We start from the raw sequence: 14,832 nt of genomic DNA, 5'->3' as shown, positions 1-14,832 counted from the left end.
CCACACTGTATACCTTTGTATTTACTGATCACAATGTGTACTTATACAAATCCAAGTTTTTTTTTAAAGAAACATCTACTTTTGTAAGTCCTGTTTTGAATGATGACATATACTGTTCAAAAAACCTGATTTTAGAATAAACTACTTAACAATATGGGGAGGTTTAGTTATAAATTATCAACCAAGTGCCTAGAAATAGAAAGATACAACCGTTTCTTCTAGTATCAAGATATGCAAGTTTTATTAATGGGTATGTGAAGAGTGGAGGAATAGGATAAATACTCCAGAGTAGATGCTGGAACCACACAAATGCAATCATGTATTACAAACATGGTAAGATTCTATGAATTGAGTGAATATTTCCTTACCAAGCAGAAGAGGGAATGCATCTACCACCTCAACATTGATGAAGCAACTAGACACTACCTTTCCTTACCACAAAATGTAAGTGAGTTGTGCCATTACACCAACATTTTACTCAGTGTGAGCTTCTCGCATTTGGCCCAAAGTGTTACTGGTACATGTGACCTGTTCATTTCAAAGTATATATAAGTTAGTCCATTACAACTATTGATTTACTGGAAATGCCAAATAAACAAACAAGCTTGGAGGCAGATTTTAGATTAATGCATTAACTAGATTCTTTGATAACAGCTGCCAGGCTATGTAGTGAATGAATATTCTGCATTACACACACCATCTCAGATTGGATGATCATTTTGCTGCCAGAGCTTTATTGCCTTGAGCTGTCAGTACAGAATAGAATATGCAAGATTCTGTATTTTGCAAAACTGTAGAGCTTTTCAATGAAATTGAAATTCAAAAACGAATCTGAAAAACGTTAGCTTTGAAAAGAATGCCATAAAACATTTTTATTCAAAACATGGTAGTGCTTGTGTTACAACTTTGTGAGTTACATAAGTAGTCCATTACATTCATTGGCCACAGTAAAATAAACAGCTTTATGGTCAACAGTACAAATACAAATGGTAATTTTTTTTTAATTGTTTTTACGAATAATCCAATGGCACCAACAACACACATATCCTTAAACATTCTCACTTACTAAGTATGTAGGTTTGAAGATGACATGAAAGCCTTAACATTTAATATTGAAAAATTCCAAGAATTTTTTGTGAAGAAAAGAATTGAGAGTTTTTAAAGAAAGGAATATTTCTCTGCTCAAGCATTCATTTATTAAGTTTCTGTCTAGATGTTAATTATGGCAATAAAAACACATTAAAAGTTTGGTTAGTTTGCAGAAGTTTACCTTTGAATCTCTAGTTAGACAAAAACAAATTGCACATTTTAAAGCAGAGAAATTGAAGGCTCAGATCAACATGACAACAAAAAACACAATTATTAAAGTGGAGATACATCAATCACTTGCTACACATAGTAAACCAATAGCATAGGCAAGGTTTATCTTGCTGGTCAGATCCTGGTTTTCAGATACTTCCATACACCAATCGACAAGCTTTAGATCTTCAGATAAACTGTCAGCTAGACAATTCACTCATGGACTGGATGAAAGACACAATTAAAATGAGCTTTGGGTACATTAAGCACCAAGTCAACTTGTGACCAAGCAAAACAATGCAAAAACAACTAGAAATTAGATCCAATTCAATAAAATGGTACAGTATTCATAATTAACAGCCATTAACATTGGATTACTAAATGTACTTTTGGCACAGATACTCCAACGAATCTGTGAAATAAACAGCTCAGTTTTATTCCTTTTTGTAGGTCAAATTAAAAGTTTAGAATTTGAGTTTTGTACTGTGAATCAAATTTAAGTTTAGTTTTACATTCCAGCATAAGTACATGGGACCAAGATTTCTGAAGAGAAAACATTTATATATAAGTGTATTTTTTTGTCCATGCAGATTGTAAAATGTCTCAGAATGTCAGGTTTATTTATTATTGCATGAAGATTTGTACTTTTGCAAGATGTAAATGAATGCTATATATCAGCAACAGCCACTATAAAATGTCCATGCTCATGAGAGCATTAACTGTTGAACTATTAGCAACAGGCACAATTTAAGTCTTTTAAGCTGCTCTACACCAGAGTTTAACAAGTACTGTTTTTGTGGGGAAAGAAAGCTCATATTTCACTACACATTCATGTAATCGAATGGCTACTACACACATACACATTCTCCGAAATAAAAGTGCAAGTTCAAAACTATCTACACGATACTGCAGGGCACAAATTTAAACACTATTCAGAACTGTACCGAGTAGATTTAATCTTAACAGAGGTAAAAATACAAGTTTACAGGAAAAAGTTAAACTTTTGCAGTTTACACAGATGCTAAATTATTAAGCATCAATAATTATAATAGGGCTCAAAAGGTTAGTAATGATTTTTTTTCCCCCCGCCCTGGAAAAAAAAACTAGACTTCAGGATTCTTGCTGTGGTATCACTTCACCGAGCAGTGTTAAAACATTTTAAGGGGAAAGTTAATAAGTTAATGATTAAGTAATTGCATTTTTGCATCTACTTGGAATTAACTTTCTTTTAAAAAAAAGTTAACATTTCTAAACACCCACAAAATAAACTCCTAGGGGATATTCATGATGCATTGAGTAGGTGGGACTCGATGCAGCATCCTTGGCAATTTGAATGCATCATTTACAGCTCCAACTCAGAAGAAGAATTTCTAATGAAATACATTTAATTCTTTAAATCTGAGACAACTTTTATCAGGCAACCTAGCACTCTTACCTGACCAGGAAATCATTTAACCTATTGAAACCAGGCCTTAATTGATGGAAAATTCTCTTAAGCGACACTTCCAGAATAAAGTGCACCAGAAATTAATGCTATGTTTGAAACCTGGCCGATATCTGATTTAATATGAAGTGCTGATTAAGTATTCACTAGATAATTGTTGTTACTGAAGCACATCTATTTCATTAAGGTTCAGTCACACATTTGATTTAGTGCATTCCACTTCGATCAGAAATGCAAGAATGTCAAACAGTTGAGTAGCCTCAGACCAAAACAAGCTGAGTTCACATTCATTTGCTGGATTATAGACCGGCACCACTTTCATTAACACATTCTAAAAAGTAAAAAATAACAGCAAGTGCAGTTGGTTTGTACACCTGTTTGCACATGTTCATGTTAGAGGTCATTTTAATCTGTGTCCTGCAACAATTGTGTAGTGTATATAATCACTTTTTTTAAAGGGAATGCAGTAAGTGTACAAAATATTTTAGCACACATTTTTATATCAGATATGTTCAGTATCACCTTTTGTTAGAAAATATAATCACACCACAAACATAAAATCCAATAACCGTTTCATCCTTGTTTGAAGAAACCAGCCCTCAAGAACAAAGAACCTCAGATATATTTTTTAAATCTCCCATTAGCAACATGCAATTCTACTATTGTGCTACATCAAAATAGGATCTTAATGTGATGCTGACAGTTTTGCAATTACAGAAGTGTTATGTGACAATATATTTAAAGATGTTAGTTTTCATATTAGTCTACCAGCATAACTTGAAACCTAGATATGTATACGGTTTTAAAAGTGGTAAATGGTTAAACACAGCATCATGCATTCTATTCCAATGCACTGTATATAGCCTCTTTTGAAGCCAAATGCTATGTTAGACTTAAATCCAGTACAATAAATTTGTATTTAAATGAAATACAACTAAATTGTTAATACTACTCCCATGACCAAAAAAAGTACAATACCCATGTACAGATTGTTTAAATGCAATACTATAGGAATACATTTGAAATCCATGCATCACAGCATTAATGTATTTAAACAGCCACTGTATTTTTGTTTTAACAATGGCAATTTGGACATGAACTCTTACATAAACCATACATTGAAATACATTTAAAGCACAAACTTTACAACGGTCAAGTCACTAAGAAAATAGCTTCTCTGCCCTGTCCATATCAATTCTAAAAACCTGCGATATATTTCTGAATATTGGTCTTGGTATAGCGCATTTCCATACTTTTGTTCAGATTGCAAGTGCAGGTAAAAGTGCAATTATGCAGCCCAACTTACTACAATCAAAGCAAGCCACGATGCTACAGGAGTTCAGTAAGCTTTGATGTATAATCATTGATGCTGCTTTCTTAAGGTTACTTCATTGACAGCTTTTTCTTTCAGAATTGCACGTCAGCAATTGGAATGCTTTCAATCATTTGTTTGTAATGTGCCGAGAGGTTAGCCCACACAATCCGCCATGTAAACACTGCCACAGAACTGCAGATTCCATTCAGTTCTGTGGTGTTGAGTAATAGTTTTGTGGTGTTGAATAATAGTTATGGTGGTGATTGGTTTGGATGTTACCATAAGCGAAGAGAAGTGGTGCTGTAGCTGCTGGAGGTCCATTCAGTAAGTGAGGGACCACGCTGTAACTGTTATTCCTATGAATGGTCCCATACCAACCAGTGCCCTGTGGCGTTGTTGATAGGATGCTTAAAAACAGTAGGAAAAAAAGGGGGGATTTTTAGACTTGTACAAAGGAAAAAAATTAACTGCAGCTAAAAATATTTTGTACCCTCTTTTATTCACCACAAACAATCTATATTGTGGGCATGTGTGGAGAAGCACCTAGCTTCTACTAGGCCCTTTCCCACACAGTCAGTTTGAGATGAGGAATTCACCGGGGGTGGGGGAAGTCTTGTGGAAACCCAAGCCTTACTACTTACACCTTAAGAGGCAACAGAAATCTTACAATGCAACATTCTTAGTAACTGCTTGGAGAGGAAGCAGTTAGCTAATATGACTTGACTCAGCTAGTATGACTTGAAATCCCCTAATACTGTCCATTCAGTAAATAAGTTCTCCTCAGGATAGTCCTGGGCGTAAAGCAGGAACAATGGGTTACAGGCACAAAATTGAGAATTAGGCAGTTAGGATGAGACCCAAGAACAATCCAATCAGGATATATGGAATCAGATACCAGATTACAAAGATCTTTGCTCTGATCGTTACAATAAATTTCTTTAAGAAGCACTTTGGTTGGGAGCAAGGCCACACTCAAAATGGAAAAGTGTCAATCCCTAAACAAATCTATTAGGTTTTTCCAACTCATATCCAATCTTCCAAGACCACACTTAGCTTGGTGTGTTGGATTAATTATTCTATTAAGGTTGTCTGTTGAAGAATACTCTGATGGAATGCAGCGTTGAAGTGGCTTCCTGATAAATTTCCTCAATCAAGGTGTGAAGGAGCCTTTTATAGGACCCTTACCTTCAGATCTTTTTCTGTTGCTCCTAATTGCTTTGCAAATTAGGTGTTAAAGAGCTATTCATGCTATCCAATTCCCAGTCTCAAGCTTTCACAGGCAGCCATTAATGCCATGACCAGACGAATTAGACAATACAACATCAAGTACAGCAGCCGAACAAAGAATTTAGCTCTAGATCTCAATCTGTAAAGGTGGGGTCAGGGAATGCAGGGTGGGATTGCAATAGCACATGCATGAGGTGGCAACTGTGTGAGGTAGTGTGATTAAAGATGGAGGTAAAGAGCTACATGATTTTAGTTTGTTTTGATCATCATAGATGCAGTGAAAGCAAGAACAATGTTAACTGTAAATGTTTTACTGGTAATTAAAATTGCTTCCATAGTGAGTAGAGCTTCTGATACTATTGAAGAGGTTATTACTATTCATCTCAAATGGTTCAGTTTTCATAATGTAGAGATTGCCACTTCTAGAGAAGGGCTTCACTTACCTTCCCCTTTCTCCTCTAGAACCAATGCTTCTAGTCAAATCGTCATCACTATCGTATCGTCTCGGATTATCAAAAAAGTAAGCCCGAGAACTGAAACTGTGACTGTTGATCATTCCACCTGATCCCTAGAAAATAAAGTAAAGATAAAGTCATAAATTTTTTTAAAAAAAACTTCATTTTTTGTTAGTTTTGAGGCAGAATTCAGTCTTGCATGATTGGCTATCTGAGCAGAAGTTTCCCTTTGACTTATACTTTCATTTTTCTTCTTACCAAAGACTAAACATTACAATCAAAAGATACAATCTGGTATATTCAAACGTGCCCCTTCTGGTTCATATAGGCAAATTATTCAACAATGACTTGCATTCAGATAGCACCTTTCATGCAGGGCAGGGTCTGAGTGTTTACTCCACTCAAGGGTGCTGCAAAGGTTTAAGAATATTCTGTAGTTACAATCAAACTACATGATTAAGCTGCACTGAATCTTCACAGTACTGAAGGAGCTCAAACCAAGTTGTGTGCTTCACTCAGAGCCTCTCCAAGGGGTCACGTTGTTGTGGTAGTAACATTGAACCAGACAGAGTTCATGGATAACCTGTTGCGTGCTAAACAAATGGGCATTTAGATTTGCTTTTACTTCTCTGGGTAGGAGGAGCAGAATCTTTTGAAAGAACCTTTGAAATGGGGATTTGCATTTAATTAAATGAACAGGCTTACAAACATCGCAGCCAAGCTGTTTACCTGCTTCCCGAACAAGTTACCTCTAAATCTGAAATGTTCTCCTACCACTTTAAAAACCATCATATGGGGTGGGGGGTGCAAAGAGGCACCTTCTGATGCCTTTCCAAGAATACTAGATCTGAGGCACATTAGATAAAAATAATTGTCTCCTTAGATGTCTTCTTCAGGAATTCTTTGCATATTAAACAGAAAGTCAGTGTGACTCACAATCAAGACAAACTTAATGATAGCACACACATCAGATTATACTGTTCAGTCAATGCAACTGCTATTCGGTCAGATGGTATTTTGCAATTGTGGAAAATAGTAACATTCTGCGCGTTTCATTATTGTCAGATTGTGTACCCATCTGTGGCGTAACCTCATCTGAAATGGACTCCATTACTCAGGTCATCTGAGGACTCAGCTGAATCAAATAAAAAAAACATTGTACATAAAAATATAAACCTCAAAAGCTATCAGAGCTGAATTGTTTGAGAAAATGATTATTGAGCAAATTAACAGATCAGGTTGCATACTTTTATGAAAGGTAAATATTATTTGGTTGAATTACAGAACGCAGCAGTTTTACAGGTTATTTGCTTTGTGAAAAGAAGCCTGACAGTTATTTATTTTAGTAATGGCATCCTGAAATATCAGGGCTCTAGGCAGATTAATCACCATCCATCGCAACCCAAAACATATGATGTTATACTGTAGTGTCGAGCATAAATAATGAGAACAGAACAACACCATTGAATAAAGTATCTGCAAAATGTACAAAATGAGTACTAAGTTATAATCCTAGTTTGAATTTTTAAGTTATGCTACACATTCAACATAAATGAACAAGGTTACACTCCAGGTAAACTGGTAGCTCTAGCTGTGCAAAAAAATCAGAGGATTGTAAGTCTGAATCTCAACCTGGTCTTGGTATTGCAACTCAACTGCCCTCAGTGGGAGCAGAGTGCTCTCGGCTTTCACGAATTTAGAAGACTAGAATAGCAGCAGTAAATTTAGGAATTCTCACTCGTACTTCCTATCCAGTAATCTTGCTGGAAAAACCTGTGTGGGTAGACCAGTTTTTCGTTACGATGTGGGTACCATAGCTAAACAACCTGTACGAGAAATTGTACAATTCCATGAACTTAAGGAGTAATGAAAGTGAAACTTCGAGATATTGTACTGTAAAAAGGCTTCTTATAAATGTACTTATTGTTTTATAAAAGACATCTACATTTGAGGTGGATAGGTAGGTTAGTAATACAATTCCACTAGAACATCTACATCAACAACAAGATTCCATTTATAGAGCGCCTTTCACGTCAGGAGGACGTCCCAAGGCCCTGACCAACTAACAGGAACAATGTTAAAAATAAACTTTCATGCCAATTTCATACCAGATTTTGATTTGGTCTCTGCACCCGGNAAAAAAACACCACCAAGCTCGTCGGCAATAACTCCCACAGGAAAAGAATTGTTCCAAATACCACATAAGCTCGACCACTGATTTTCTCAACATCAGCCTGCAAAGGTGAAGTTAATATAATTTAATATACTATATTCAAGGTTTTTTTTAAAAAAACATTTGTTTTTAAACAGATAGAGAACTATTAAAGCATTGACTCAAAGACTAATAGACAGTGTTGACTACTATAATAGTACATAAGTTAAGTAATAATAATAGTACTCAATTTGGTCAGATTACTTTTGGAGCAGGGATGTTTGCCGAGGTTAGACTGATTAGACTGATGCTGGTTTAATAATAGTAATAATCATAATAGTACTTATACTTGCTTTTGATACAGCGCTTTATCATTTCATTAAGACTCAAAGCGCTTTGCAGGATAATTATTATTATTATTATAAGTCAAGTAGCACATTCCAATGGAATTTCTTCATTGAAACTTAAAAATTGTAATTTTCACCACACGCTTTACAAATACAGGCCTGGGCAGTACATTATTGAGAAGAAGAAAAAAAACACACACCCTGATCTGATTTATCCAACCCCAATTCAGGAGCTCCTATCTTGTTAGTACTAGTGATTGAAACACCAGCTCCTGCATTTGCCAACTGATAAGTGAACCACTACTACCTAATGAAATTGGTTAAACAAATACAGTACACAATTGCAGATCCAGCTCCTTAAATTTATGTGTTTTTTTCTACTGGCAACAGAAATACCTATTAGCCATAATTTGATAAATGTTTAAAAAAAGTGTCATTTGATAAACCTACCTGATCGGACACGTTGTACCAGCCGTAATTGAATGCACTAGGCCTATCTTCTGGAGCCATGAAGACAACAACCAGATTATAAGAAGCCCTGGATATATAAAACAGGATCACTGCAGCCCCTACAAGTGTTGCCTGACATACTGATGTCCCCTGAAAGAGAAAAAAATATTGTTACACTCTTTGTATGCAATTTAACACATTTAATGCAGCAGATTAATGGATTTCTCAAAGCATTACTAAGCTTGTAAATCAGAGAGAGAAAAAAAAGTGATCTGACCTTCATCACCATCAACTCATACTCTGATCAGCACAAACATTTAGGCACATTTTCAACGTTTAAAATATTCGCCTTTCAAAATATGCATCTTTTCTATTAAATAAGTGAGAATTCATTCAACATGAAACAAATGTTAAAACCAAAAGAAATCTTACTTCAAAATCTTCTTGCAAGTACAAACTGCAAATGACATTAATACAGACATTAATACAAATGACAGTTGTGCAGCCCACAAAAAAGATTAATCACCTTTGCCAATTTGTTTAAAAATAAACTTAAAGTTGTCCATCAACGGTGAGGTAGAAAGCACCCTTTAACAAAGAACTGCTTTCTGAAATTCCCAACACTTTTGAGGCCAGGCATTTGCAGAAATCACCTTTTGTGATAAAAAGCTAAAACAATATATTTAACCAAAGCAGTGAGATTTCTCTTTTCTAATGTTAAAACAATACAGATGTATGCTTAATACTAAGAGGCAGGCAAAACAGAGGACAATAGCATGGGACACAAAAAAAGTATGCAGTGATGGATAACACAATGTGCTCTGAATGAGATAACAAAATAGCTCAAGCTATTATGCTAGAATTAGTTAAAAGTCCATAATATCAAAAAGGATTTTACTCTTTTGGTCATTTAACTCTACATGTTGTATCCCATTTACTTAATTGTGAACAGTGCTTAAGAAGCAATAAAGAAAGCATAACAGAATTAACCCAAATAAAAAGCACATTACTTCTTTATACACTGTTGTATAAAGATGTAATGTGTTTTTTTTAGCCATTTCCTTTTAAAAATGACAAGGCCATTGACAAGTTAACCAGCTAGCAAGATGCTACAGGACAGTAAGTTAGNTTTTTTTTGCTGAACATTTCATCCTATATAAGAATTCTTAAATAATAAACACACCATTTTGTAGTTGGAGGGTGAACATTTGATCTTTTACCTTTGATTCGAGGTACACGTTTGCTGATGACATTTTTGCAATTTTGAAGATGCATACAGCTAATGAAATGGCACAAAGCACAAAGAGGCTGTCGTTGATAAGCACTCGGGCAAACACAGTCCACTTTAACTGGCTCTCTGGCACATCTCCCTGGACTAGCATTGCACACGTAAAGTTCACCACCAGAAAGAGAATACTAGCAAACAAGAATGCCAGCCTTAATGGAATCCTGAAAACATTTGAAGGGAAAGTGATTAAGAGAATGCTAACTCCAATCATAAAATAAAATAAATGCAATAAAATACATTATAATTTTACTATCAAGCAGTTTCTTCATAGCGAATCTGTTTTTAGGAGGCGCTTAATTTATAAACAAAAGTCACAAGATTCTGCAATGAATACAGCGTTCTTTTCTTTTGGCAGCCACTGACTTGTTAAGTATTGGTAGATTTCTCAACACAAAGAGGAAACAATCACCAATCATTTGGGGTGTATATTTAGCAACAGCTGCGACCATGTTTATTTCAACAGACATCTGAGCTAATCTCAGAATGTAGCAAAATGTCCCTTGAAATTGTAAACAAAAATATCACTAAATATTACACAATAGATGTTCAAAAGACTACAGTAAAAGTGACTAGTGGAACTTACTTATATTTGTTGAGCTCTGGAGAATATTTAGCTTTGGCCTTAAAGATAACCTACAAAAATCACAAACATTATGGTACAGACCGATGTAGTAGATTGAATTCAATAATAAATGTAGTGAATCAAACACTGTCGTACAGATCAATGTTAGAGTACATTTAATAATAGAAACGTAATAATTCATTTTAAGGCAGAACATTCTACAATTCTCTTGAATACTTTAGAGAGTTTTGTTAGACAATTCAAGCAATAATTTACTTTCTGTTATCATTTCAAGGCATCAACTCCATTTAAGTTAGATTTATACTTGAATTTTACATAGCTCTTTATCACATTGCCAAAATGCTTCTTAGGATTTACTGTAGATAGTAGTTGTTTATTTCATTGGTGAACTACATTCTCGAGGACATGAAAATATTAATGGCTATTGACAAAAAGTGATGCAATTCATCCAATGTAGTAATCAAATGACAAAGGACATTGAGAAAGCCACACAAAAACAGAATTTTGTGCAAGAGTCATTCAAAATTTGAAAACAATAGTTTTGCACAAGATCTACTCGGGTACCTCCTGTGAGCCAGCAATATCTACGGAAAGGCAACCAACCATAAGAGCTATGGGAGAAGGACAGCATTAAACAGCTCCCCCACTCCATACATCACATACAACAAAGGATATTTGTTTTACCAGGGTCAAAGACTAAAAAAGCACTATTGCTTACTTGCTAATAAATCTGTACTACTTCAACGGTCCTTTCTTGCAACATCACATATTTATATGGTCCCCAAAGACAACACTGTAAAGGTTTAAATACTCACAAGCTTAAGGCCATACTTTATCAGACTGAAAAAACACTAACTTACAAACATGCTGCATGACAGGAGATATACTGCCTTACAAGAATCAGCAATTGCCATTTTCCTTGCGAGTAGATCAGACTATGAGGAATCCTGTGATTTATCATAAGTGTTAACATCTATTATTCCTGAAGGCCAATAAAACTCAAATGGTGATTTCATGTCAGAAAATTGGCGAGGATAAAAGTCATTATTGACCTCTGTTGGATACACAGCATATGCTGGTTAAAGCCAAAGCTTATCTTAATTTTGTTTAACACAGGTTAATAGCTCACTAAATGCATCCAGTTTCATCATCAAGATGTTGGTGGTTGCAAGGTAGTACTGAAGGCTATTGTTCATAGAGGCTAGTTAAAATTATGCAAAGTTAACCTGCGATAGCTGCAAATTCCTTTCCCTTCCTTGTCCTCAAACACACAAACCAAAATCCAAAGGTGCTCAACGTCAAAATTTGGGAGATGAAAGGCCAATTTCGTGTACGAAATAGCTCTCAAAGCATTACAATCATGAACCAATAAAGCAAAGCCAGTTTCTTTTCCTAAAGAGTGCTGTCAAACTGAAAATTGGGTCAAGCCACTGAGAATCTGAACCAGTATTATTTCAAACCCACACTGTTTGAGAAATATGAAGCCCTCTACTTTCCAGAGGGCAGTAAAAAAAAGCCATCAATCTATTCCAAAGAGGTACTCCTCCTGAAGCGGGTGCAGCAAGGGTTTCCCCACACAACAGTTATCTTTTGTGACCTTGGCGTAAAGGCTCCATTTTAGTACAAAGTTAGATAGTTTTATATAATGCATGCACATCCACCAGGAACTGGAATGAGAATAAAAACATTCAACTTTCCTCCAACTATATGCACAACATGCTGAAAAATATGTAGACATTGGAGTCAATTTGCAGCAGCTGAAATACAATGTAGATTGGGATAAGGTAACATAGTAGATATGAAGCACAGTAAACATCTCCAATCATGCAACACCTACAATTTCTAAAGAAACTGTCTGCCTCAAGCTACACTTTCATCGATGATTGACAATTCTTCTATTTTTCTTCCCTTAAAGACGATCCTAGTTAAACTTGCCTGAATGAATTCATGGCAAAAAAATACATCATCCAGCTTCCTGTATATTCATGACTAAAAGAATTCTTACCAAAATTGAAAAATACTCTACAAATAAGGTTTTTTTTTAAAAAAGAAAGGAATCCTACCTTTTCTCATTATTTGTGAGTAAGAGTTCAGGCAGAATCTCTTTAATTTTTTTATAGATATGTCAACATGTAATCCAGGACAAGCAGATACAAAGCAACAAGAATTGAAATTGCACATTGTGCATCAGTGTTAATATTACAAATTTATTGTCCTGAAATTATAATTCAAAAATAACAGTACTGGTTAAAATCTAAACAAACTAAAAGGCTGTTTCAGAAAGTGTTTGTTTATCCAGAGAACCTGCTTTAGATAGGTTCGTTCATTCCTAACTCAAGGAGTTCCTTTAATCTTCCAACAAAGCCTTAAAAGATCTGAGCAAACTTGCCCCTGGCTCGAATAAATTCTGGTATAAGCAAGTACATGGACAGGGGTCTATGGATCTCTTTGATCTATATGGCTAACATCAGTTGAATGTTTAGAATTACATTCATATGGAAGACCATGTCACTACAACAGCTGCATCCATTAGCTCTTGGTCTGTTGTCACTTACTTGCAAATACAAAGCCTGTTAAATACCAATCACTATTCTCTACTTTGGATCTCGATTACAAGAATAATAAAATATATATATATATTTTTTTAAAAAATGCTAATTTGCAACCAGTTCACCATTGCTACTTTTAGATTGGCCGAATGCAACAGTATGGAAGGTCTTTCTTTGTGTTGGGTACATACAGTATTCGTGTCATACGCTAAAATAATTCTAGACACCTACAGGTAGGAATAATCTCTGCATTCATGACGATTTGATGCTTCTTCTTTCACTTCAGTCTAATTGGCTGACCTACAAATGTGGTGTCTGCAAAAAAAACATTTTTTTAAAAAGAAAGAAGAAAATATTTCTACGGGTTTTGGGGTTCAAAAAAAAAGTTTGAACAATTGCTCTTTTTTTCTCCGTGTTAACTGTAACACAGGTGTGTTAATTGCCTGCTGTAATTGGACTTGTTTATCCCCCCCCAAAAAAGGGGGCAACTGTTGGCCAATGTGTCAAGACTGCTGAGCAGCAATTCCATCCATGGGCTTTCAGTAGCCACGACCAGAGGAAGAACATCTTTTGGCTGTTCATGTGGGGGGGGGGGGGGGGGAGTAATTACTTAGGATGACATTATAACCCACCTTTATATCAGATGCAAACAGAGTGCTGCACAAAAATACGAGACCAACCTGCAAATCGCACTCTCGGTGAGATGCCCAAAAAATCCCAACCACTACTTACTTACTTACTCACTCACTCACTCGCCCGTTCGCCTAACACTGAACGAGCGACTTCTTGCAAAAGACACGCACGTAAGGCTCACAGATACAGACACACACACACACACACACAGAGAGAGAGAGAGAGAGAGAAAAAGCAGCGTCTGATTTCAGCAACAAACCGCATCGCCTCAGCGGGAACTCCCGCAAATGCAATCCCTCCAAAAGTCAAAAAAGGTTGCAAGTTCGAGCTGGAACCCCAACCGCCAAGATTGGCGACACGCATTGCTGGATTTATTACCCCCCCCACCCACCACACAATAAAATAAATAAGGACAAAGACGGTTCTTTGGTAGATCAACAGTTCCCTCCTGCGTTTTGCTGCAGGACCTCTGTAACAAATAAAATAAACAATGCATTTAAAGGCACACGCCGAACATTTGCATCACAAAGGATTGGTCCTTTATCGACCACCCCCCAAAAAAAAATATACATACACACACACATATATATATAAAATGCAAAAGCTTACCTGTGCAAAATAAAGGTTCAGCAGACACAGCGTGAAGAACTGCAAACACACAGGGGAACAATACAGCAGCCAGTAAGGCACGGGCTCCAGCCGATTGGCCTGGACGCAATTTTTGAAGTAGAAGGAGAAGAGGGTAGTCCTCAGGCCCGCCCAGAGCAGGCACAGGAATAAAAACACCGTCTGGTAACTGAGGCGCTTGTGCCTGTAGTGCAAGACCAGCCAGAGCTGCAGGTACACGGAGAGGAAGAGCAGCGAGTAGAGAGCCGTGTAGACCGCCGTCAAGCCCAGCTCCACCGAGGGGGCCACCGCGGCGCGGATCGGCCGCTCCGGGGCGGCTGTGGCTGAGGGGGCGCCGCTGAGCTGAGCCGCTCGGCTTTCCGCGGACATGTTCACACACACACACACACACTAAAAAAAAAGGAGGAGGGCGACGAGATGTTGTTGTTGTTGTTGTTATTGACGACGGCGGCGGTGACAATCA

The 14,832-nt window shown here is 36.5% G+C and overlaps 1 protein-coding gene across 2 annotated transcripts; it reads right to left on the bottom strand.

The window, feature by feature from the left end:
• Nucleotides 1–846: 846 nt before the first annotated feature.
• On the bottom strand, nt 847–14,744 carry gpr137c (G protein-coupled receptor 137c). Of its 2 annotated transcripts, none has more exons than XM_007888164.2 (7): nt 14,352–14,744; nt 10,561–10,610; nt 9,910–10,138; nt 8,690–8,839; nt 7,849–7,974; nt 5,729–5,853; nt 847–1,523 (listed from the first exon to the last, which is right to left on the bottom strand). In XM_007888164.2, the coding sequence occupies exons 1-7, from the start codon at nt 14,736–14,738 to the stop codon at nt 1,517–1,519; spliced, it is 1,074 nt and encodes a 357-aa protein (XP_007886355.2). In that variant the 5' UTR covers nt 14,739–14,744; the 3' UTR covers nt 847–1,516. The 2 variants fall into 2 exon arrangements, with proteins under 2 accessions (XP_007886355.2, XP_007886354.2); XM_007888163.2 differs by lacking the exon at nt 847–1,523 and adding an exon at nt 3,260–4,465.
• Nucleotides 14,745–14,832: the final 88 nt, after the last annotated feature.

This window comes from Callorhinchus milii, unplaced genomic scaffold (genome assembly GCF_018977255.1).
Source record: "Callorhinchus milii isolate IMCB2004 unplaced genomic scaffold, IMCB_Cmil_1.0 Scaffold9, whole genome shotgun sequence".
Taxonomy (NCBI): domain Eukaryota; kingdom Metazoa; phylum Chordata; class Chondrichthyes; order Chimaeriformes; family Callorhinchidae; genus Callorhinchus; species Callorhinchus milii.
This window is presented reverse-complemented; position numbering and strand designations above follow the sequence as displayed.